The sequence below is a fragment of the Bufo gargarizans genome, chromosome 2 (genome assembly GCF_014858855.1).
Source record: "Bufo gargarizans isolate SCDJY-AF-19 chromosome 2, ASM1485885v1, whole genome shotgun sequence".
Lineage (NCBI taxonomy): Eukaryota > Metazoa > Chordata > Amphibia > Anura > Bufonidae > Bufo > Bufo gargarizans.
Genome location: NC_058081.1, coordinates 470,055,967 through 470,079,599, shown reverse-complemented (window position 1 = coordinate 470,079,599; position 23,633 = coordinate 470,055,967). Strand labels below are relative to the sequence as shown.

At 43.2% G+C, this 23,633-nt stretch overlaps 1 protein-coding gene across 1 annotated transcript in view; it reads right to left on the bottom strand.

The window, feature by feature from the left end:
- Positions 1–1,833: 1,833 nt before the first annotated feature.
- LOC122926053 (hepatitis A virus cellular receptor 2 homolog) overlaps positions 1,834–23,633 on the bottom strand; it is a 39,346-nt gene continuing 17,546 nt past the window's right edge. Inside the window, exons 5-7 of the mRNA XM_044277437.1 lie at positions 12,709–12,820; positions 10,910–10,946; positions 1,834–1,960 (exon numbers count right to left, since the gene is read on the bottom strand). Coding sequence (XP_044133372.1) covers positions 1,888–1,960; positions 10,910–10,946; positions 12,709–12,820 — 222 coding nt within the window. The 3' untranslated portion in view covers positions 1,834–1,887. The remainder of the gene's footprint in view (positions 1,961–10,909; positions 10,947–12,708; positions 12,821–23,633) is intronic.

Sequence of the window (23,633 nt, the reverse complement as noted above, 5' to 3'; positions counted from 1 at the left end):
CATTTCTGTACTAGGCTCTCTCTCTCAAAATTTAGCAAATGAATCTTGTCTGGTTTGCTCATCTTTAGCCCATGCAATATTTATGCAATAATTTGTGACATTTTGAGTAGAGGGGGTGGGGATTCATTCAGACCACCAGATTTACTATAACTTTTTACAAAAACTGGTGTAAGTTACAAGTGAAGTCTACGCCGACCCTGGCTGGCGTAGACTTCAGCTTCTGTCACACAGAAGGGCAGAGATGCACCTCATTTATTAAGAGGTATCTGCCTCTTTAATAAATTAGGCGCATCTCACACCAACATTTGTCCTTATTTAAGAACTATACTTCTATATATAAATTTATTTAAACAAAAACAAAACCATACATAAAAAACACTCAATATCTCATAGAGTAACATATGTGGTTAATATCAACCCTTAGTACATAAAAAAGTCCACAAATTCTTAGGAAGGCCAAAGTCCCTAGCTGGTTCATACTGCCTCCTCACATCTCCTCTGGCCCTCTTCAAGACATTATGATCCAGTTCAGGGTTGTAGCTGGTATCTTCTACTCTTTCAAGTTCTAGTGGAGGATATGCAGATCCACATTCAAGGAACATGATTCTGCATGCTGGGTAGCCCACCATCCCCATTTTTTGACTACATTCCAAGTGATTTGCAATACACATATCAATTTTTACCTGAATACTAACACTAGGTTGATACAGAGACTTAAAATCAGTTAGTAGCACAGTAAAAAGGGTGGGGTGGTTTTACACTTTTTTAACACCACTGCAGTGCCTTTGATGAGAAGTATGAGGCTGCCCTTTATATGTCCCCTCACTTTTGAATACATTTCAAGTTTAAGTTTTGTTTAAAAAAATGCATGAAAAGCTGCCACAAAAACTGTGGAAAAAAAAAAACGTGTAAAACCTCTAGTCAGTTTCTAAATGATACCATCATACAGAGCCCGTAAGTATTCAAATAATCCAATGCTCCATTATAGGTCTATTCAAAAGCTTAGGGTACGGAAGGGTTAAAGTTAACCCCAAGTGGTCTAGGGCACTGAAAGAGTGACTTCTTATTCACCTCTTCAGGCTCCTGAGGCTTGGGACTCATGCACACGACCATATGTATTTTGCGGTCTGCAAAAACGGATCCGCAAAAAATACGGATGACGTCCATGTGCATTCTGTATTTTGCGGAACAGAACAGCTGGCCCCTAATAGAACAGTATTATCCTTGTCCGTAATGCGGACAATAATAGGACATGTTCTATTATTCAGCGGAATGGAAATACAGACATACGGAAACGGAATGCACACGGAGTAACTTCCGTTTTTTTTGCGGACCCATTGAAATGAATGGTTCCACATACGGTCTGCAAAAAAAACAGAGTGGGCACGGAAAGAAAATACATTCGTGTGCATGAACAGGAAGCTGAAGTAGGTCAGTCTGCATTAGGTGAGTCATATCCACAGACCACCATGTAAGACTATTATATATTTTTTTTTTTACACTGGCTGATGCCTGGCCATAACGATATAAGTGAGTTTGGCCCCCATTCAGTTTGTATTGATTGGCTGAGAAATGCATGTTTGCTCGTTTTTTAGCTGATCGCTGCCATGTTTACACAGAACGATAATTGCAAAAAGGCATTTTATGAAAGCTCAATCGGCCGATTATTGGCCTTAATGTTTTTCTGCTGCCACCCAACTAGATCCATTCCTGAGTGTAGGGTGCCACCAGGACTAAAACTGATCATGAGGAATATTGTTGGAACCCATAGCCCCAGCCAGTACATGTTATATGGTCCACATTGTATATACAATAAATACACAATACTCTTGATCCGATAGATTCATGAATGCAGGTTTATCGTTTCCCAGCATACACGTGGTTTAATCATGTATAGATATTCTCCATGGCATCATTGCCTGTTTCTGCCAGAGCCTCCATGTTTATCACGGACATTGTGCTGTAAAAAGGCATAAAAATAGATTATTTAGAATTAATGTTCTACAGAGAGCTAACGGGGCTCAATCAGAGGCATAACCTCAATAAGTCTGAAACAGGATATCCCATCTACACCATGTGTCATTTACATTCCTTCTCTGGCACTAGACGTCTGGGTGCAACTGCTACCTGTGCGCCTCCTGTAGCTACATACACCACATTGTACCCAAGGCTGTGTTGCAACCCAGACTCCCGTGGCAGGATAATATATATTTATAGGTGCCCGGCTTTATTTTTGTCAGTATAGAGCACCCTAAATTAGTACAATTTTGGTTACTGTTAACCACCACTAGGTCTTTGTGGGATACTTACTTGCTCCAGGCGATCTCTCCTGTTTTGGGAGACTCCAAGACATACTGGGTGACTCAGAAACTCTGCCCATTACAGCAACAGCATGGGAAGCAAAAATGATTGATGTGTGATGTAAAAAATATACTGTCAATGCTGAGTGTCAACAGATAATGGATACACATTAAAAAGGTGAATTCTGTTTTAATTAGACAGAGCTCCAGATTTCCTACATATACTGAGAATAACATGATATAATTAGTGCTGCTGGCAACCACCACTAGAGGGAGCTTAGTGCATACTGGATTACTATTGATCTCAGTGTGTAACCCCTTGGGGTATAACTATGGGGCCCATAGCAGCACGGGATCTAGGACTGGACAGCAGCCAGGCATGGCAGGATTAATTTACAACAGGCCCCCAGCATTACATAGATTTCTGATGTGCCGATTCTGATTGGGCCACCTGGGTTGCCGCTGTGCCTAGTTCACACTTTAGTGTTTTGGTCAGTGATTTTCTTGAGTGATTGTGCAGGTCAAAAACACAGAAAAGGTGCAAATCTTTCCATTATACCTTATCTTTGTGTAGCCTCCACTCCTGGTTTTGGCTCACAATAACTGATGGAAATCAGTGGCCAAATCACTAACTGTGTGCACTAGGCCAAATTCTTTATTGTGCTTCATCTGGAGTAGATTGCAGGCCAGAGCGGTGCTGAACATTGGGTCCATCTAGAGCTCTTGCCCATATATGCAGCAAGGGGACTCATCTGTGCCACCAGATGAGCCCCCTCTTCCTGATATTCTGACATTCTCCTGCTGCAGCCAAGGCCAAGAACTGTAAGTGTATCAGGCCTGCCATCCCCTCCAGCTGACTGCACCTGCCAGTGGCTGGTGAGCGAAGAGAAAGAATTCAAGTTGGCATTGCCCCTCTAGCATCTCTGGATCTGAGGCAAAGAAGAAGTGCAACGTGCACCCTGGGGAGTCCCAGTGTATTCATGTTGAGGTCTGCAAGTGGTATAATATGGCCTAGTGTGGTGTACTTGTGTCACGGTGGACCTACCTCAGGCCGTCGCTCCCTGGGGGTTGTTCACTGCAATAATTGAGTTCAAGTAAGACTGGGAAACTTGAACGTAGTTTACTGAATGCACTTGATAATACAAACATGTTCCTTTACTTGGTTGTATCTGTAAAGAATAAATCAAGGCAACTGGACTTACTGTAGATTTGTTAAAAACCTTTTACTCGTTCTTCCAACAAGCTTTCTCAATTCTGAGTGACTGTACAAGAATTCTCTGGGAATAAATATGTAACTGAATCAACATCTGGGAATTATACCCAGCATGGGGTCAAAGGTGTTGATTCCATTATCCTAATTGGAGTCAGTAGGTGATAAATACTTCCCAGAAAAAGGTGTCAAGACTGCATTGTATGTGGCAGACAATAGATGTCTAACCCCGGCGCCTCTATTCAAGCTTGGCTTCTCCATTTTTACGTAGATGGCCTCCTTCACACCTCGTTTGTACCAATCGGCCTCCTTATCCAAAACACGTACTTGACTGTCTTCAAAGGTGTGACCTGTTTCTTTTAGATGTAAGTACACGGCTGAATCTTGACCAGAGGTTTTGGCTCTTCTATCTATTGTCTGCCACATACAATGCTGTCTTGACACATTTTTCTGGGAGGTCATTATTACCTACTGACTCCAATTAGGATAATGGAATCAACACCTTTGACCCCATGCTGGGTATAATGACCTCTGAGCCCATGCTGGGTATAATTACCAGATGTTGATTCAGTTACATATTTATTCCCAGAGAATTGTTGTACAGTCACTCAGAATTGAGAAAGCTCGTTGGAAGAACGAGTGAAACGTTTTCAAGAAATCTACAGTAAGTCCAGTTGCCTTGATTTATTCTTTACAGATATACCATGACCTGGATAAATGAGAACCTTCACAGACACTTTTTACATGGTTGGAATTCACTCCACTTGGTACCAGCTGGCAGGGCCGGTGCAATGATTTTTGTCGCCCTAGACAAAGATCCATTTTGCCGCCCCCTCATGTCAGACACTCACTGACAGACAGACACCTACCCACTGAAACACACACACACACAGAAACTCACTGACAGACACTCACTCACTGACAGACAAACACACACATATACTCACTGACAAACACACAGACACTAAACCGACAGACATCCACACTCACTGACATACACACACAGACACTCAATGACAGACACACATACATTTACTGACAGAAAGACAGACATACATACACTCACTCACTGACATAAATACACAGGCAGACACTCACTCAGTCAAACACTTAAACACTCACCTCCCTGGGGTCAAGTGTGGTGCAGCTCCTCAGTCCTCCAGCACGCCGTTTAGTATGCCGGGGCCGGAATGAGGTCATATTCTGGCATCACAGAGGGCGCACGAGGGAGGAGTGGGGAGCTGCTAGAACAGCCTCCCTTGCCGCCCGCCTCCTCTCCTCCGGTAATTTACTGGCAGAGCAGGCACCTGCCATCAGGGTACGCAGATGCCTGCTCTGCCATATTTAAGAAGGACCTCCACCTCCTGGCCCCCCTGTAACGGCGCTGGGGGCGGCTCAAGAGCCCACCATGGCGCCCCCAGCAGGCCGGCGCCCGGCGTTCGCCTATATGGTTGCGCCTGCCCTGCCAGCAGGATGCAAGGTGGTGGCAGTTGGTCCAAATCCTTCTCTTGGTTCCTATCTGGCTTAAGTCTGGCATGTGTTCAATGAGTAGGATGTCTCTTGCCTGTTTTCCCTCTCATGTAAATAAAGTCTATAGTTCAGTCAAAACAAGGAGTGTGGTGCTCTAGGAGATGCTTCCCGGGCTCCTGCAGCAGGAGAGGGGGAAAACACATCCCCTCGCTGCGTCATGTCTTGTCCCAACTTTAGCTACCTACAGTTTCCGGAAAAACACAATCCCCTGATGGGAAGCAGGTCAGCCTACTTCTGCTCAAAGGGGGAAAAAGAATGGAATTCCATTCTTGTCTCTAGGACTTTGCCAGACCACCCTCTGGAAATCAGGCACATAACATCAACTGCAATATAAGTTAACAGTTGCATAAATACAATGACAAGGTGTTAATTTGTAGTGCCCTCTATTGGGGATACTGTGAACCGCTAGTTTATGCCCCCCATTGTCTGATAGGCTGAGAACGGAGCGGGGAGATTGGTGGCTGGAGGACAAGCGCTATTTTATAGTGAACCATAGAAATGAATGGAAGGCGGCTGCGCATGTGCAGTGCACCCTCCACAACTTTCAGGGATCCGTTCTCGATGTAGGTGCGGGTCCCAGAGGTGGTACTTGCACCTATCAGACAATGGAGGCATATCCTAGCTATATGCCCCCATTGTCTATGGTCTGTGATGGGAATACCCCTTTAAACTTTAGGAGCATGAGTGAGGTACGTAGAAGAACAGACAGGACAGAAAGAAAGAAGTACGGAGGAAGCCTAGACCTAGTGGCACTTAGGAGGAAGTGAGGACAGCAAAAACTGGAACTGGCAGATAATACTATATGGCATGGGATTTATTATAGACACTACAAACTAGTGCCAGCCACAAAATAGCAACCACCCATGTCATTTAGCAGTAGCTATAATAAAGCTCATGCTCATGCCGTATAAAATTACCATTATACACCCATGTAAAAGTGTCAGTTACAAAATGTCCCACAGTGAAAACAATATCAAACCAGTAGCTGCAACGGCATATTAGTATCCTTAATAATGTGCCAGTAAAGCAGTTATTGGGGTCATTTATCAAACTGATGTAAAGTAGAACTGGCTTAGTTGCCCAAAGCATACCAATCAGATTCCACCTTTCATTTTGGAAAATGAAAGGTGGAATCTGATTGGTTGCTATGGGCAACTAAATCAGTTCTACTTTACACCAGTTTGATAAATCTCCCCTTATGTTTCAGCCCTCCTAAGCATCTTTTATCAGGGGTATATATGTCTTAATACCCAAAAATGGTATTCCTGCTACCTGCACATGAGTACGTATTTAGTCATAGTAACTAACACATGTCATGGCCAGTGAGGACTTTGAGCACTGGTAAAGAATGTATTGTCATTGGCCAGCTGTATGATGTTCTTTACCTATTGCTACCCCTGTGCAGAAAACAGTTTCCCACTGGAAGCTGGAGCGGCAACACTCAGTCCTCCTGTGGAGACAAGTGATTCACTGCAGGCTGAGTACAGACTAGGGGTTTGGGTCCCCTGAGTCTGAGGAGGACTGAATTTTTTTTATAAGTGTGTTGCAATCACTGGCTTGTTTTGTAGATCGGTGTAAGTTAAGGAGTGGAGTAGGACAGGAGGGGAGGTCTACTGGACTGTGTATAGGCTCATAAATCCTGCCTACCAAAGTGCTGCAGAGCTTTGGGGTGCTATCACTGCATATGTGGGGTCATTTAACCCCTGACATGCTGCGTTCAATAACAACTGCGGCATCTAGGAGGTTAGAAAGGGTGAAGCAGGCTTCCGCTGTCCTCAGATCAAAGTCCACGTGGTGAAATCACAGGGCTCTGATCAGTTGCTATGACAGCCTGGGGCCTTGTGGAGGCTCCCAGGCCTGTCTAAGTAAACTGCCCCTTAAGTCATGCCATGGCTAGACAGGCTGTAAGTATAACTCCCATAGACTGCAATAGTATACTATTGCAGTCTATAGTATAAGCAATCAGAAGATCACATGTACAGGTCCCTAGGGGACTAAGCATTACATTAAAAAAAATGTATAAAGTCTTTAAAAAGACTCAGAAAAAAAATAATAATAATGTTCCTCTCTCCAATAAGACAATAAAAAATTAAGAAAAGGATCCAGCACCAAACCATTGGTGCTGGATCCTTTTCTTTCTACACATGGATATTCATCAGGACTTGCTTGGGTCTGTTCCGTGCACCGATCTACAGGATTGATACGGGTGATCTTGATTTCACAATTTTTTTACTTTTAATAAAAAATAAACATAATAGGTATCACTGTGTCCAAAAATGTCCCAACTATTAAAATATTATAATATTTATCATGTGCAGTTAATGCTGAATGCATACAAATGAGCAATTAGATTTTTTTGGTTATCTTGTCCCTCAAAAAAAAATGAACAAAGAAGTGATCCAAAAAATCATATACCGTATATACCCCAAAAAGGTTCTAATAAAAAGTAAATCCACTAGAGGAGAGGGTTGCGGGGAAGTACCATAGTTGTTAATGTAAGGGGGGGGGGGGGGGGGGGGGGCAGTTCGAAAATCTGCTACAGGCCCAGTCATTTCTAGTGACACCCCTTAACCCTTTCTGACAGCTTCAATTTCCAAATTTGAGATATGTCTCTTTATTTCCAAGATCTTTGGAATGATTTTGCCTATCCAAGTATTTCTGAGATTGCTTTTTGTGACATATTATATCATGTTAGTGGTACATTTTGGATCATTATGTCTTAAGTTTGTGGGGGGTTTTTTATTCCAAATTTACCAAAAATATTTATTAGGTCTCATGTACACGACCGTTCCGTGGCCCCACAAAAAAAATATAGCATGTCCTATTACTACAATGGGCCGCCCGTTTAGTGTGCGGAAGGCACACGGGCAGCTTCCGTTTTTTGCGGATGCGCGGTTTGCTGACCGCAAAAAACGGCACGGTCGTGTGTATGTAGCCTTACCCTGATTCTGCAGTATATGGAAATATCCCATAACTGGCCCTAGCATGCCAGGAGCATCTTATAGATGTTAGTAAGAAATACCCCTAAAAAACCCAAGGAATTTATCTAGGGATTTATCCCTCAAGGAATTTATCTAGGTATGTGGTAGAATATCGCAGGATTCAGAAGGGAGAGTGCCATGTGCATTTGAAGTCTAGCTTGGTGATTTATACAGTATCGGCTGACAAAAGTGGTGGAATGAGCATTTTGACCACACAAATATTTTGCAGAAATTAATAGCTGAAAATTGCAAATGAAAACAGATATGCCATTTCACTACCCAGAAGTTGTGCCCAGCTTTTGACAGCCCTCTTCTTATTATGCTATACCTCCTGGTTTTGGAAACATTTTAGTCCCACCAGGGGACTTGAACTTCTGATGTCTTGATTGCTGATATAATGCATTAAAATACTCCATATTTTTATATATTATACCAGTCACACTGACAGTATGCCTGGTGGACCTTGCCGTTGGTGGGGCCTAATACATTTCCCTATTAAGGTTGCCATCCCCATACGTTTTTTTCCTTATATGTCTGCAGCAAAATATATTACAACGTAATTTAGATTTATCCCTAAACTACGGCAAAAATACTGTATGAGACTCACCTGCCAATAAGACGCAACTAGGTTTCAGAGGAGGAAAATAAGAAAAAATATTTTTCATTAGACTTCAGATCAGACCACTAATTGGACCCCCAATGTTAATCAGACCTCAGCTTAGAGCCCCAATGTTTATAAGACACCCAATCAGACCTCAGATCAGACCCCCAATGTGAATAAGACCTCAGATCAGACTCACAATGTAAAAAAAGACCACCATTTAGACCTCAGATCAGACCCCCAATATAAATATGGCCCCAATCAGATCTCAGATCAGAGCCCCATGTTAATCAGAACAGACAAAAATAAATAAATCAACTTACCTCTGCTGCAACAGACGTGGCCGCTGCTCCTGAGATCCAGCACTCTGCCTGGTCTTGCTGCTGCTCTGTGCTGTGGCCCAACGTCGCACAACATGAGGTCACAGAGTGCTCAACGTACTAATGCTGTGCACAGGTCACAGCACAATGTGCGGTCAGGAAGCAGTGAGTACAGAGCTCACACAGAAAGCGCTACATTCACTGCTCCCCAGTCCTCCTGTACTAATGAATGCCGCCATAATGGAAGAGCTTATTAGTATTCGCCCCATAAGACGTACTGACATTTTCCACCCACATTGGGGGAAAAAAGTACAACTTATAGGGCGACAAGTACGGTAATAACATTTCTCCCACATTAAAAAGGCCTCAGATAGATGTGTTGTTATAAAATTTAAAAAAGTTATGACTGCTGAAATGAAGAGAGGAAAAAACAAAAATCTTTTTGCTGGTCATTTCAGGCCGGGTCATTAATGAGTTAAGATGAATCCCATGAGCAGGGTTTATGTTGTAGCTGATTGTGTTACTTTAAAAAAAAAAACTGTTATAAAATTGTTTTCAAAATAGAGATATGTTAAGAAAAAATGATGATAAGGTGGAGATCTACTTTAAACCACTGCAGCCATTTTTTACTTTATTGCTCCAATGCATCTGCAATAAGAAACGCAGCAATATTGCCATATCATTACAATCTACCTACCATTTTTGTCTACAGCTCCGAAGCTTACCTTTGTTTCTCCATGGTTATGGATTATGAACCAACAATAAAGCAGTCCTTCATCGCCTTCTAACAGTCCATTCACACGTCCGTTGTTTCTTTCCTGATCTGTTCCGTTTTTTGCAGAACAGATCTGGACCAGATCTGGACCCATTCATTTTCAATGGGTCCTGAAAAAAATCGGACAGCACAATGTCAGATTTTTTTTCAGGACCCATTGAAAATTAATGGGTACAGATCTGGTCCAGATCTGTTCTGCAAAAAACGGAACAGATCAGGAAAGAAACAACGGACGTGTGAATGGACCCGAAGTGTATGCCCGTACAGGACAGATCTGTATTTTCCCTATTTCTGCCCTGGATTGGCCAGTCCAGCCACATACAGATTAGCTCTATTATAATTTAGTGGCGCTAATCTGTTTTTTTTTCTGGCAGAATTTACAACAATAATGAAAATGGTGTGGATTTTTAAATCTGTAGCCCATTCATTACTTTGCGCAGATTTTTCCAGTGCATGTAAATGAGGTATTAAATACCCTTTTCACTAGCATTACCATTAGTGTCAAAATGGATTATGTCAGAATTTAAGTGCAGAACCAGCTTCTGAATCCTAAAAGAAACCTGAATGTGTGAACAAGGCCAAAATGGAGGATAGAAAGAAGTGTGGGGCAGATAGACGGTAGTTTTCATAATAAACAACCAAGCTACACAGGGTTTATTTGTAGTCTGCAGCCATGGAGACACATAGGTATGCAGAGGAGCTGTACACTCAACATGGTAGGAAATTTATAATCAGGAAGTTACTTAAAGGGGTTGTGCCAAGTATGAAAGTTATCCCCCATTCACAGAATAGAGGATACCTAACTGATCCGTGGGTGTCTAACCAATGGGACTCCTACCAGTCCCAAGAATGGTCAAGCATATTCGCCCAACTGTTCCATTCATTCTCTAAGGGACTGCCGGAGATAGCCAAGAACAGTGCTCGGCCATTTCTGGCAGTCCCCTAGAGAATGAATGTAGCAGCATGGCGCCTGCTGGCCTGCCGCTCCATCGGGACAGGAACATGGGACCCCTATTCTTGGGATCGGTAGGGGTCCTACAGGTAGGACCTCCATTTATCAGTTAGTTATCTCCTATCCTATGTATAGAGGATAACTTTCATACTAGGTGCAATCCCTTATATTTAGCATTTTATATGAATTGGAAAAAAATCACACACACATTCAAACTGATAATCCTGATAAGTCATTTACCTCTCTGTTTTTGTCTGCTTCCCACTACGAGTTTTACCTGGAAAAAATATATATTTGCAAACATATTAGTCATATCGATAAGTCATTGTATTAAACAGCATTTTCCATAAATGATCTTCTTCATCTATCAGATTAACGGGGTTCTCCGGGAATTAAGAAAATAAAATTACTAAAAATACTTAAATACTACTTTATTATAATATATTCCCAAATACCTTTCATTAGTTATAATGGTTTGTTTTGTCTAGGGAGCACTCATCAGGGGAAATAAAATGTCTGCCATCCTATTAGTACAAATAAAACCTGTCCCTAATCACACAGGAGGACAAGTTACTTCACAACACTGAGCTAAAGAGCTGCCTCATCCTCCTCTTCTACTTGTCACCTGAATACAGATGATAAAATCTTCAGCTAAATTTCTGTAGGAATGGAGATCATGAGGAGACATAGAGTACAGAGAGGAGGTAACTGAAGTAATTTGTCCTCCTGTGGGATTAGGACAGGTTTTGTGTGTACTAATAGGATGGCTGCCATTTTGTTTCTCCTAATTATTGCTCTATATACAAAATGAGCTATTATTACTAATAAAAGGTATTTGGGAATATATTTATAATAAAGTAATATTTAAGTATTTTCATTTTCTTAATTCCTGGAGAACCCCTTTAATAAATAATCTATTCATCAATGCCTGTTATTTCTGGGAAATCTATTTAACAACCAATATGGCTGCCAGTAGAGCTCCCACTAAACTTGTAATCCAGCTTTCCTAGAGTCATAGGGATTACCACTAAACTTGTAATAATTATAGGGGGGACTTTATTAAATGGATTTTCCGGGATTAAACTTTTATGTTCCATTAAACATGCCCTGGCCATACTAACATACATCTAATATGGTTGTATTACCTATTCTGCTCCGTTTGCTCACTTTACAAACCAGTCTTGTTGACATAACATCTTATGGGTCACTACTCCGTAGGGCACATAGAGACAGCTGATTGGAATGGTGAAGCAGGGAGCCGTCCGCTCCCCGCATCACTATTCACCTAAGCAGCCAGCGCTGTGTAGAAGGAGCGGTGTCAGCTGGGAGTCAGCTGTGCGCTCATCCTCCTACACACCGCATTGCTTATTCTTTTATACAAGCAATACAACCTGCAAAGACTGTGCCTATTTTTGCAAGTGCCTGTGTGTACCATCTGCTGTGTTGTTCAGTAAAAGTGCATTGTTTTTACCTCAATCCAGTCTCATCATTGTACTGCATTATATTTCACTGCACCTCAAGGGAACCCTGCCTTGCACCCCAACAACCACTGACACCAACCAGGCAGGAGCCCTAAACCATAGTGTGCCCCAAGGGGAAGAAAGGATGTACCCCTCCCTTCACTGCACAGCCCAGGGAGCCCCATAGTGAGGACTGCCACCAGGAGTACCACTACCACCATCTTTGCTGCCACTCCTGTACCCTCACTCTCTCCTCCATTGTAGCAAGCTGAGCATTTAGGTTGAATGGACTTGAGCTGCAATGTCAGACACAACCCATAGACATGTTGAATGCTGGTTTGGTAATGGTAATAAATGAGACATTTTTTCTACTCTCATACAACCCCTTTAATAACACACAAATTTTGCATATATACCAATATATATATATATATATATATATATATATATATATATTTAGATTAATGATTAAATTACTAATATTGTGGCTGCTATATTGACACCGTCAAGCTTAACATCTTCTGACATGACATTTCTATGTGGCGCCCCATATTATCCTCCTATAGAACTATCACTTACACATGTATATGGAGGCTCCCATCAAAGTGACAAGGAAAAGTGCTCCAAAAACACCAGCAATCACATCAGTGGTGGCATCTGGGGACTTGGATTGTTCTGGGGTTATGGTCTCCTAAAAAAAACCCTGAAGATATTTTACATGTATTATGAATGAATCTACAGAGACAAACTGCAACATCATCAAGGCTCATAGTAGTGACCCCTAACTTGTTACTCCCTAGCAAACTTACAACTCTTTGCATGCAATGGAAGCCTGTATCTGTCAGGGCATGCTGTGAGTTGTAGTTTTTTAGCAGCTTGGTAGTCACAGTTTGGAGATGTCTGGTTTATAGTATTTTCTCCATGACAGGAGAATTGATGAATTCTGGTGGTTGCTCTTGATGTCAGATGCACCCCTAAGAGCTCATTTAGACATGATGCCTTGCCGTGCATCCTGGAAACACACAAGTATAACAGTCAGATGCACCCCTGACTAAAAGGTGAATATAAAACCCCTGGTCTTCAGCGCTAGCTGTTTTTAGGGTGACAGACTGCTGTTTTAAAAGGTCACTGAGCTTCCACAAACTTTTAATATGTCATAACGACATATCCAAGATTTTGATCAATGTGGGTTTTAGTGCTGAGACCCCCACCGATCGCTAGAACCAGGAGTGAGAAACGTTCTCATAGCACGCTCTCTCTTCTTGCTGCATGAGAAAAAAAAACTAAATGGGCCCATAGGCTTTCTATTGAGTCCATCTCGATTACTCTGGGAGGCCTGACATGGTAGTCTTCCTATTAGCACTTGCCTGTGGCAGGGCTTAATATGATAAATTAAATGGTGCCATTAATACAACTAGTCCTACAAAAAAACAAGCCCTCATATGGCTTTGTGAATGAAAATGTAAAATGTTGGTATGATTCTTGGAAAATTGTTTAAGATGCCAAGGGGTTAAAGGAAGTCTCTAAGCAGTTTTGACTATACAAAACTGCTGACAGCATTAAGTAGGGGCTGGGAAGAGCCATCAGGAGTAGTGTGAATATACAGTTTTAGGCCTCGTGCCACATTTTTGCGTCTCGGATGCAGACTTATTCACTTTAATGGGGCTGCAAAAGTTTCTGCGGCACCAGAACAAAAATAGAACATGTCCTATTCTTGTCTATATCAAGGACTGGTCTTTTGCCAGATTATTATCCTGACCAGGGCGCAGAGCTTCACTGTGAAGTGTGTAGAGGAGTGAATGCACCCTCCATACAAGATCTGCTCATGTGAACAATGACTTTGAATTTATTCACTTGTTGACTATTTATGTTTTGTCCTTACAGGTTATGGACAATGGCTGCACCTGAGCTGATATGTTACATGCTGCATTGCACTTTATTCTAGGATGGACTCATGGGGTAAAGTGGTTAATGTAAACTGTTTGTGAAATTGTACTGTATTTTATTCTAATGTGCCTGTGCCTATAACAAGGAAATTGCTAAGTAATGCTTATGGCAGGATGGCGGATTCCTACCTTTAATTTAGCTGTAGTCTTTGGTCTCTGTGAAAGGGTAGTCCTAGTGGTGAAGTAGTGATACTGCTAGGAGGTGGAGCTGGGTTAAAAGTCCAGTGATCTAATGGTTCACTGCTAAAGAGTTAATACTGTGATTCACTGTTAAATCATTAATACTCAGGGTCACCACTTAAAAATGTTTACTGTGATGATAACCTGTGCAAAAGGTTATACTGTATATCAGTAGGAAGTAGTTAAAACTGGCAGTCTTAAGTTGCAGGGAGGTGGGCTGGCCCTACCCTCTGGTTAGTGAGTTGTTGCTGAACAGAGCTAGTACTTTGTTGTGCTCTGCCAAGTTAGCCCTAAGGAGAAGACTTATCCAGGAAAGCACAATTCCTGAGAGTGTAAAACTGCCAGAAAGCAACTCCACTAAGAATTACCCTCTAAGAGGAAGAAAGCATGCATATTTGCAGAAGGTTGAGCACCATTTTTAGGCCATGCTAACAAAGATAGTAAGGTAAATGCACACTTATGTCAGCATGTGAAAGGGGTTCATTGCTTCCAGCAACCGCCACACTTCTGAGACAGACTGGCCATCGGTTGAAGTTCTACACCCTGCAACTAGGAACTGCAGAAAGTATATTGAGAGTGACTGCATGTGTGTGGTTATGGTAATTGCCACCTCACATATACAGCCTTTGGGAAAGTTTTACTCTCTGCAATACCTAAGAAGAGTACCTGCTGTGCACATTTGTACTGTAACTCCCAGCATATACTCAGTAAAGGGGTAAACCATTTATTTTAACCAAACTGGCCTGGTTACTGCCTCCGCCAACCGCTGACCAGTTACCACAGACCCAAGAAGTCCAGGGGAAGAAAGGGTGCCCCCTCCTATCATTGCATGGCCTAATGGAGAGAGAACTGCCACCGTGAGTACAGCTACAACCATAAGCACCACCATCACTCCCATCCTCTCTGTCTCCCCCTCTAGCCTGCTGTAAAAGGACCTGATAAAAGGGATTGTCACCTGCCAAATAGTTGTCGTTGCAGTTGCTGTGTGACAGGGCAACTTATAACATCAGACTAACAAGTGATGCCCTGGTTGTGGCTTGCATGGAGGGTCACACCAGAGTCCCGGAATGTGAGTCAGTTGAGGGAGTGACAAGTATGCCCAATGAAGGGGTTAAGAAATAATGGAGCTAGCATGCCAGAGAAGGAGCAGTGCAGATGGAATCTTAGCACAGAGCCAATACAATTAGTCTCACCTGATTTGGAACATATTCAAGGGACTAATCACCTGTAAGGGGATTTTGGGAATGACACCTTAAAGAGGACCTTTCACTAGAATAAAACATCTAAACTAACTATACAGGCATGTAGAGCGGCGCCCAGGGACCCCCCTGCACTTACTGTTATACCTGGGCACCGCTCCGTTCTCCCGTTATTGCCTCCGGTATCTTCATAATTAGGCTCCACCCAGGGGAACCTGCCGTCGGCTCATTCTCCCATGCTGTAGCGCTGGCCAATCACAGCGCTCAGCTCATAGCCTGAGAGAAAAAAAAGCCTCTCAGGCTATGAGCTGAGCGCTGCGATTGGCCAGCGCTACAGCATAGGAGAATGAGACGCCGGCAGGTTGCCCTGGGTGGAGCCTAACATATGAAGATACCGGAGCCTATACCAGGAGAACGGAGCGGCGCCCAGGTATAACAGTAAGTGCAGGGGATCCCTGGGCACCGCTCTACATGTCTGTATAGTTAGTATAGTTTTTTTTTATTCTTGTGAAAGGTCCTCTTTAAGCAACCATTGCAGTTTTAAAAGCCAAACCAGAAGTGGAAAATAAAAAAATTAGAAAAATTAAAGGACAAATATGACTTTTCCTTATTTCTGAATTCAGTCATGGTTTTAGATTCCAAAACTGCATCAAGAAACCTGACCATTTGGTTGTACCCTAATACTTCATGTACCCAGCCATTGCCATTTTGCTGTCTGCAAACTGTGGACCTGCAAAATATAAATACCAGCTGTGTGCATCTCACTCTTTCCTATGATTGAAATGCCTGTAGGGGTAGACTGGCCATAGACCTTACAGGGAAACATCCCAATGGGCCGATGCCCAGAGGTCCGCTTGGGCCCCACTCACAGATGCCAGCCAGGTAAGTAATGATCTGGTGCTCCCTGAGTAATTAACACTGGTAGTGTTAAGAATTTATGTACCTGGCCAGTGGCCACAGGTGACCTCATGATGACTCCTGAATTCAAGACAACTGGAGTGGGAGGAAGAAACGTGGTAGCTGGGGCTAGCCACCACAGATGGACAGCTTTATGGTAGGTATTTTGTGCTCCTGGATAATTATTTTGTGCTGCACTGTGGTACTTGGTTCTGCTGGGACGGTATTTTTTGCCACAATATAGAATTGCTGGCCCCATCTAATTGTGTTGCCTTGCCTTCTATCAGTTTGGAATCACCTACAACATAGGGCAGGGCCGATCCTAGGGTCACAGGCGCCTGGGTGCAGAAATATTTCTGGCGCCCCCACATGGGCGTGGTTATCTTACTAACTCCTCCCCTTTACAATGTTTCTATGGCAATAACTTCAGCCCCCAACTTCAGCCCCACGAATCGGCAGCTCGGCTTAAAAAAAAAAAAAGTCAAAAAAAAAAAAGTCAAAAAAAAAAAAGTCCCGGCGGCTCGCTCAACCAGGGCCGGACTGGGGATAAAAACCAGCCCTGGAAAAAGTTGCACACCAGCCCCACAGCATTGCGTCATTATTTACTTGTTTATAATAGGAGAAAGCATTCATTTTAAAACACGTGTGTAAACACGAATATGAACTTTGCCCCACGATAGCTCTTTTGTAGAACCCCCATAAAAACTTACAGTTACTTGACTTGGCCCTTGGGGATCTCGGACGCCACTTCAACACTTTGGCCGGGGGCTCGGCGGAGCTGATGTTGTGCTTTAACCTAATGAGAAAGATTTCATAATAAGGATTTGGAGAAAGGGCAGAGGGATAGCAGAGCAGGGAGAGGCTGGTGCTGCTACTAGGGGGTCATACCATGGGGGAGTAATAAAGCCCACCATAATGCCCCCCCAGTAGTAATAATTCTCCTTATAATATGCAAAACATTTGTAATGCCCCCAGTTGAGCTAATGTTCCCATAATGTGCCAATATAAAATACCCCTTCTCAGTGCCCCCGTAGATGACCCCCATAGTGCCCCCCCCTTCCCCATAGTACCCACCATAATGTGTCCCAGTATAAAATGCCCCTATACAGAGCCCCCATATAAAATATCTTATTTTTTAGCCTCAGTAGATGCCCCTATAGTGCCCCCCAATAATCTGCAGTAAGATGTGCCCCCATAGATGCCCCCAATCATGTGCCAGTAATAAGAGCCCCCCCCCACCATCATGTGCCAGTAGCCAGAGCCCCCCCATATCATGTCAGTAGCCAGAGCCCCCCCATATCATGTGTCAGTAGCCAGAGCCCCCCATATCATGTGCCAGTAGCCAGAGTGCCCCCAATCATGTGCCAGAAATAAGAGCCCCCCCACCATCATGTGCCAGTAGCCAGAGCCCCCAATATCATATGCCAGTAGCCAGAGCCCCCCCATATCATGTGCCAGTAGCCAGAGTGCCCCCATATCATGTGCCAGTAGCCCCCCATATCATGTGCCAGTAGCCCCCCTTATCATGTGCCAGCCCAGTAGTCCCCCCTTATGTGCCAGCCCAGTAGTCCCCCCTTATCATGTGCCAGCCCAGTAGCCCCCCTTATCATGTGCCAGCCCAGCCCAGTAGTCCCCCCTTATGTGCCAGCCCAGTAGCCCCCCTTATGTGCCAGCCCAGTAGCCCCCCTTATCATGTGCCAGCCCAGTATTGTACCTATATAAAAAAAAAAAAAAAAAAATACACTTATACTTACCTCCAGCAATGCGATACGATGCAGGCCGCCTCTTCCGTCTGTGTCCCTCGCTATACGGCTCAGGCGACGCGATGACGTCATCGCGCCGCCTGCACCGGCCTGAGCTCTGATAGGCTGCCAGCACTAAGCCGGCAGCCTATCAGAGGAACAGGAGGGGACACACCTCTCCCTCCTCTGCCGCAGCACAGGCATCTGTATTGCTGTCCTGAGGACGGCAATACAGATGACTATGGAGATGAGCGCTTCCGCAATGGAGGCGCTCATCTCCTGCTCTGCCCTGCCGCCGGCCGCCCCCACTTGTCACCAGGGCCGCGGCCTTGCGGCACTCAGGCTTGCCGGCCCACCGGGAAATTTCCCGCTATCCCGGCAGGCCAGTCCGGCCCTGCGCTCGGCGCCTTTCGGGTGACAGCGCTAGGGTGCGGGGCACCCACTGCACCCCGTGTAGGATCGGCCCTGACATAGGGCCACTTTAAGTTCCCAGTCCAATCCTGTAGCTCTCTCTCTTTTTTTAAGAAGGCTGTTACACTTGCCAAAGGGTTGGTGACCCAGGGTCTGTGGCTCAGTCATCCTGCCTGGCTTCCTGGTTAAAGGGCTGGTGACCCGGGGTCTGTGGAAGAGTATCCCTATCTCAACATCTTCTTCTAGTCACTCCTGCAGTCTGGCAGAGTCTCTCTTACTAAACACTGGTCCCTATGTGCAGACAACTAGGGACTTAGTTCTCCACTTTTATACAGTTTCTAACTGATCTAGACCATTCTAATGGGAGGGGGCGAAGCTGAAGAAGCACGGCCTAACAGAAACAGTGTTGCAGTTGAAGGCTGCTATAGACTTCTCAGTGCATCCTGGGCACTTGCTGGAGCAGGATCTGTCAGGTTAAAAGTTCTATATTCACTCTACTTCTGATAGTAAAAGCTCCACAAAAGGTCTGTTTGTCCTGCTCTCCCCAGCCACTTCCAAATGCTGTCAGCAGTTTTGCATAGTAAAAACTGCCGAGAGAATCACTTTGTCACTCAGCTTGCTCCATACTTGCTAATTCTCCCAGAACATCTGGGAGGCTTCTGAAAAAAGGGTGACATCTGAGACTCCTCAACCCCTTCATGCATATTCACGTACATGTATGTGAGGGAGTGCGGCTTCTTGCCACATCCTCGCGTGCCTGTATGTAATGTGATCGGGCGGGTGCAGGAGCTGCACTCGCCCGATCAGCAGCACAGGCCCGGCTGTTACTGATATCTGGGCCCCTGCTGCATCCACCGGCATCGCTGTATGTGGTGATGCCGGCAGATTAACCCTTTCACATGCCGCGGTCAGCGCTGACAGCGGCACATGCAGGATTTGCAGAGGGACAAGGCGCTGACAGGGGGCCAATGGTTGCCATGGCAGCTCCAATGCCTTACACAGGCATCGGAGCCTGCCAGCTACAGAAGCCCAGGAGATCCAGCCTGCAGGCTGGGTCTCCTAGGCACCTGTCAGCGTCTTACTCTGTAAGACGCTGACAGTTCAATTGAGTACAATACAGAATGTATTGTACTGAATTAAAACAGGGATCAAACCCTGAAAAAGGTAAATTTCCACACTGGGACCAAAAAAAATGCAAAAAATGACATTTGTTTTCACCTTACATTACAAAAGGTGTAATTACAAGCGATCAAAAAGTCATACACACCCCAAAATGGTACTAATCAAGCCGTCATCTCTTCCCACAAAAAATGAGCCCCTACATAAGACAATCGCCCAAAAGGTAAAAGAATATATGGGTTTCAGAAAATGGAGATACTAAAACATGATTTTTTTTTCCTTCAAAAATGCTTTTAAAGTGTAAAACTGAAATAAATTTTAAAAAAGTAGACATATTAGGTATTGCCACGTCCATAACAACCAGCTCTATAAAAATATCTCATGACCTAACCTCTGAGATGAACACCGTAAAAGGTGAACACCATAAAAAAAACTGTGCAAAAAATGCAATTTTTATCACAAAAACTGTAATACCAAGCGATCAAAAAATCATATGCACCCCAAAATAGTACCAAATAAACCGTCATCTCTTCCCGCAAAAAATGAGCCCCTACGTAAGAAAATCACCCAAGAAATAAAAAAAATATGGCTTTTAGAAAATGGAGATGCTAAAACATGATTTCTTTTTCAAAAATGCTTTTATTGTGTAAAACTGAAATACATACAAAAGTAGACATATTAGGTATCTCCGCGTCCGTAACAACCTGCTGTATAAAAATATCACATGATCTAACCACTAAGGTGAATTCCATTAAAAAAATCTAATAAAAACTCTGCCAAGACAACCAATTTTTGGTCACTTTGCCACACAAAATTTAATATTGAGTGATCAAAAAAATCATATGTACCCCAAAATTCTACCTATAAAAATGTCTCTTTCCGCCAAAAAAATTAGCCCCTATACAAGACGATTGGCATAAAGAAAAAAAATATAGCTTTCAGAAAATGGTGACAAAAAACATGATTTTTTTTAAATTCTTTTATCGTATAAAACTGAAATAAAAATATAAAAATAGACATATAAGGCTACATTCACACTAGCGTTCGGGTGTCCGCTTGTGAGCTCCGTTTGAAGGGGCTCACAAGCGGACCCGAACGCATCCGTACTGCCCTAATGCATTCTGAGTGGATGCGGATCCGCTCAGAATGCATCAGTCTGGCAGCGTTCAGCCTCCGCTCCACTCAGCAGGCGGACACCTGAACGTTGCTTGCAGCGTTCGGGTGTCCGCCTGGCCGTGCGGAGGCAAGCGGATCCGTCCAGACTTACAATGTAAGTCAATGGGGACGGATCCGTTTGAAGATGACACACTGTGGCTCAATCTTCAAACGGATCCGTCCCCCATTGACTTTCAATGTAAAGTCTGGACGGATCCGTTCAGGCTACTTTCACACTTAGAAATTTTTTAACATTATAATGCAGACGGATTCGTACTGAACGGAGCCACCGTCTGCATTATATGAGCGGATCCGTCTCAGACAGATCTGCTCTGAACGCAAGTGTGAAAGTAGCCTTAGGTGTTGCTACGTCCATAATGACATGATCTATAAAAATATCACATGGCCTACCCCCTCAGGTGAACGCTGTTAAAATAAAAAATAAAAACTGTGCAATTTTTGGGTCACCTTGCCCCCAAAAAGTGTCATATTGAATGATCAAAAAATCATATGTACACAAAAATGGTACTAATAAAAATATCAGCTCTTTCTGCAAAAAAAGAGCCCCTGCACAAGACGATCGGCAGAAAAATAAAAGAAATGTAGCTTTCAGAAAATGAAGACATAAAAACTTTATTTTTGTTTTCAAAAATGCTTTATTATGTAAAACTGAAACAACAAAAAAAAAATACACATATTTGGTATTGGAGAACTCCGTAAAAAAAAAAAAAAAACTGTGCCACAACATCAATTTTTTTGTAACCTTGCCTCACAAAAAGCGTAATATTGAGCGAACAAAAATCATATGTACCCCACAATAGTACCACATCTATCTTCATTCAGCAGGGCCTGTGCTGATGTCACCATGCTCACCATGTGGTGAGTGCGATTACGTCATCAAAGGTCCTTTTGCAGGTCCTGAAAGAAGAAGATAGAAGACGATGCCGGCTGCGTTGCCGGCTGCGTTGGATGAGATGAGTAAAAAAAATAAAAAATGTAACCCCTCAATCCACATTTTAGTAGGCATTCTGTATTAATAATGCTATTATTTTCCATTATAACCATGTGATAAGGGGAAATAATAAAATCTACAGGACACCTAACCCAAACCCGAACTTCAGTGAAGAAGTCCGGGTTCGGGTCTGGGTACCACATTCAGTTTTTTATCACGCGCGTGCAAAATGCATTGCACTCGCATGAAAAAAACTGAACAACGCAATGCAATCGCAGTCAAAACTGACTAAAATTGCGTGCGCACTCGCGCAAGTTTCTCGCTATGCCCACGCAACGCATCCGGAGCAAATCCGGGACACCCGTATGAAAGAGGCCTAAGCATTCTAAAGTCCTAAAAAAATACAATGACAATTACAAAATGATGCCAACATTAAGTAGACATCTGGGAAATGTACAGTAACAACTACTTTATGAGGTATCACAATAAGCTTTAAAAGCAGGGACATTCAAATTACAAAAATTATGAATTTTTCAAAATTTTCTGTAAATTTTGGAATTTTTTATAAATAAAGGTAAAACATATTGACTCAAATTTACCACTAAGGCTACATGCACATGACCGTATGTGTTTTGCGGTCCGCAAAAAAAATGGATGACATCCCTATGCCATCTGTTTTTTTTGCGGATCCATTGTAACAATGCCTAAAACGGACAAGAATAGGACATGTTCTATTTTTTTTGCAGGGCTAAGAAACGGACATACTGATGCGGACATTGAAATAAATGGGTCCGCATCCAATCCGCAAAAAAAGGAACAGACACGGAAACAAAAAATGTTTGTGTGCATGTAGCCTAACATGAAGTACAATATGTCACGAAAAAACTATCTGAGAATCGCTTATATAAGTAAAAATATTCCAGAGTTATTACCACATAAAGTGAAACATGTCAGATTTGCAAAATGTGTCTTGGTCCCTATGGTGAAAACTGGCTTGTTCATGAAGGGGTTAAACAGGCAGAAAATCACTGGTACTGCAAAAGCTTCCTGGCACCTGTGTGTGGCCTCAAGATGCGGAATTAAGGATGAGGATGTGCGGGGCATGGTGTCCTAAAAGGGGCATTTTGTACGGGGTGCACGTCTGTAAAACGCTTGGACCGTTCATGATTTTTGCTTCAGTTGTCCAGAATTTTTTTTATTGGAGTTTGGTAGGCCTAGTGACAACTGACGACCTAAAATCTAAGTCTGTCATCTTCCTGGGCCCTCATGAGTACACTATGGGGCAAACATGTTGGGGATAACCACCCTGAATTTTCAAGTTTTGGTGGAGCATTAGTTTAAATGTCACTAGTGGGGTACCTCAGTGGTCAGTATTGGGCCCTATTCTCTTCAATATATTTATTAATGATCTTGTAGAAGGCTTGCATAGTAAAGTATAAATTTTTGCAGATGACACTAAACTGTGTAAAGTAATTCACACTAAAGAGGACAATATACTAATACAGAGGGATCTGGATAGATTGGAGGCTTGGGCAGATAACACTGACAAATGTAAGGTTATGCACATGGGAAGGAATAATGAAAGTCACCCGTACATACTAAATGGTAAAACACTCGGTAACACTGACAAATGTAAAGTTATGCACATGGGAAGGAATAATGCAAATCACCCGTACATACTAAATGGTAAAACACTCGGTAACAATGACATGGAAAAGGATCTAGGAATTTTAATATACAGCAAACTAAGCTGCAAAAACCAGTGTCAGGCAGCTGCTGCCAAGGCCAATAAGATAATGGGTTGCATCAAAAGGGGCATAGATGCCCGTGATAAGAACATAGTCCTACCACTTTACAAATCGCTAGTCAGACCACACATGGAGTACTGTGTACAGTTCTGGGC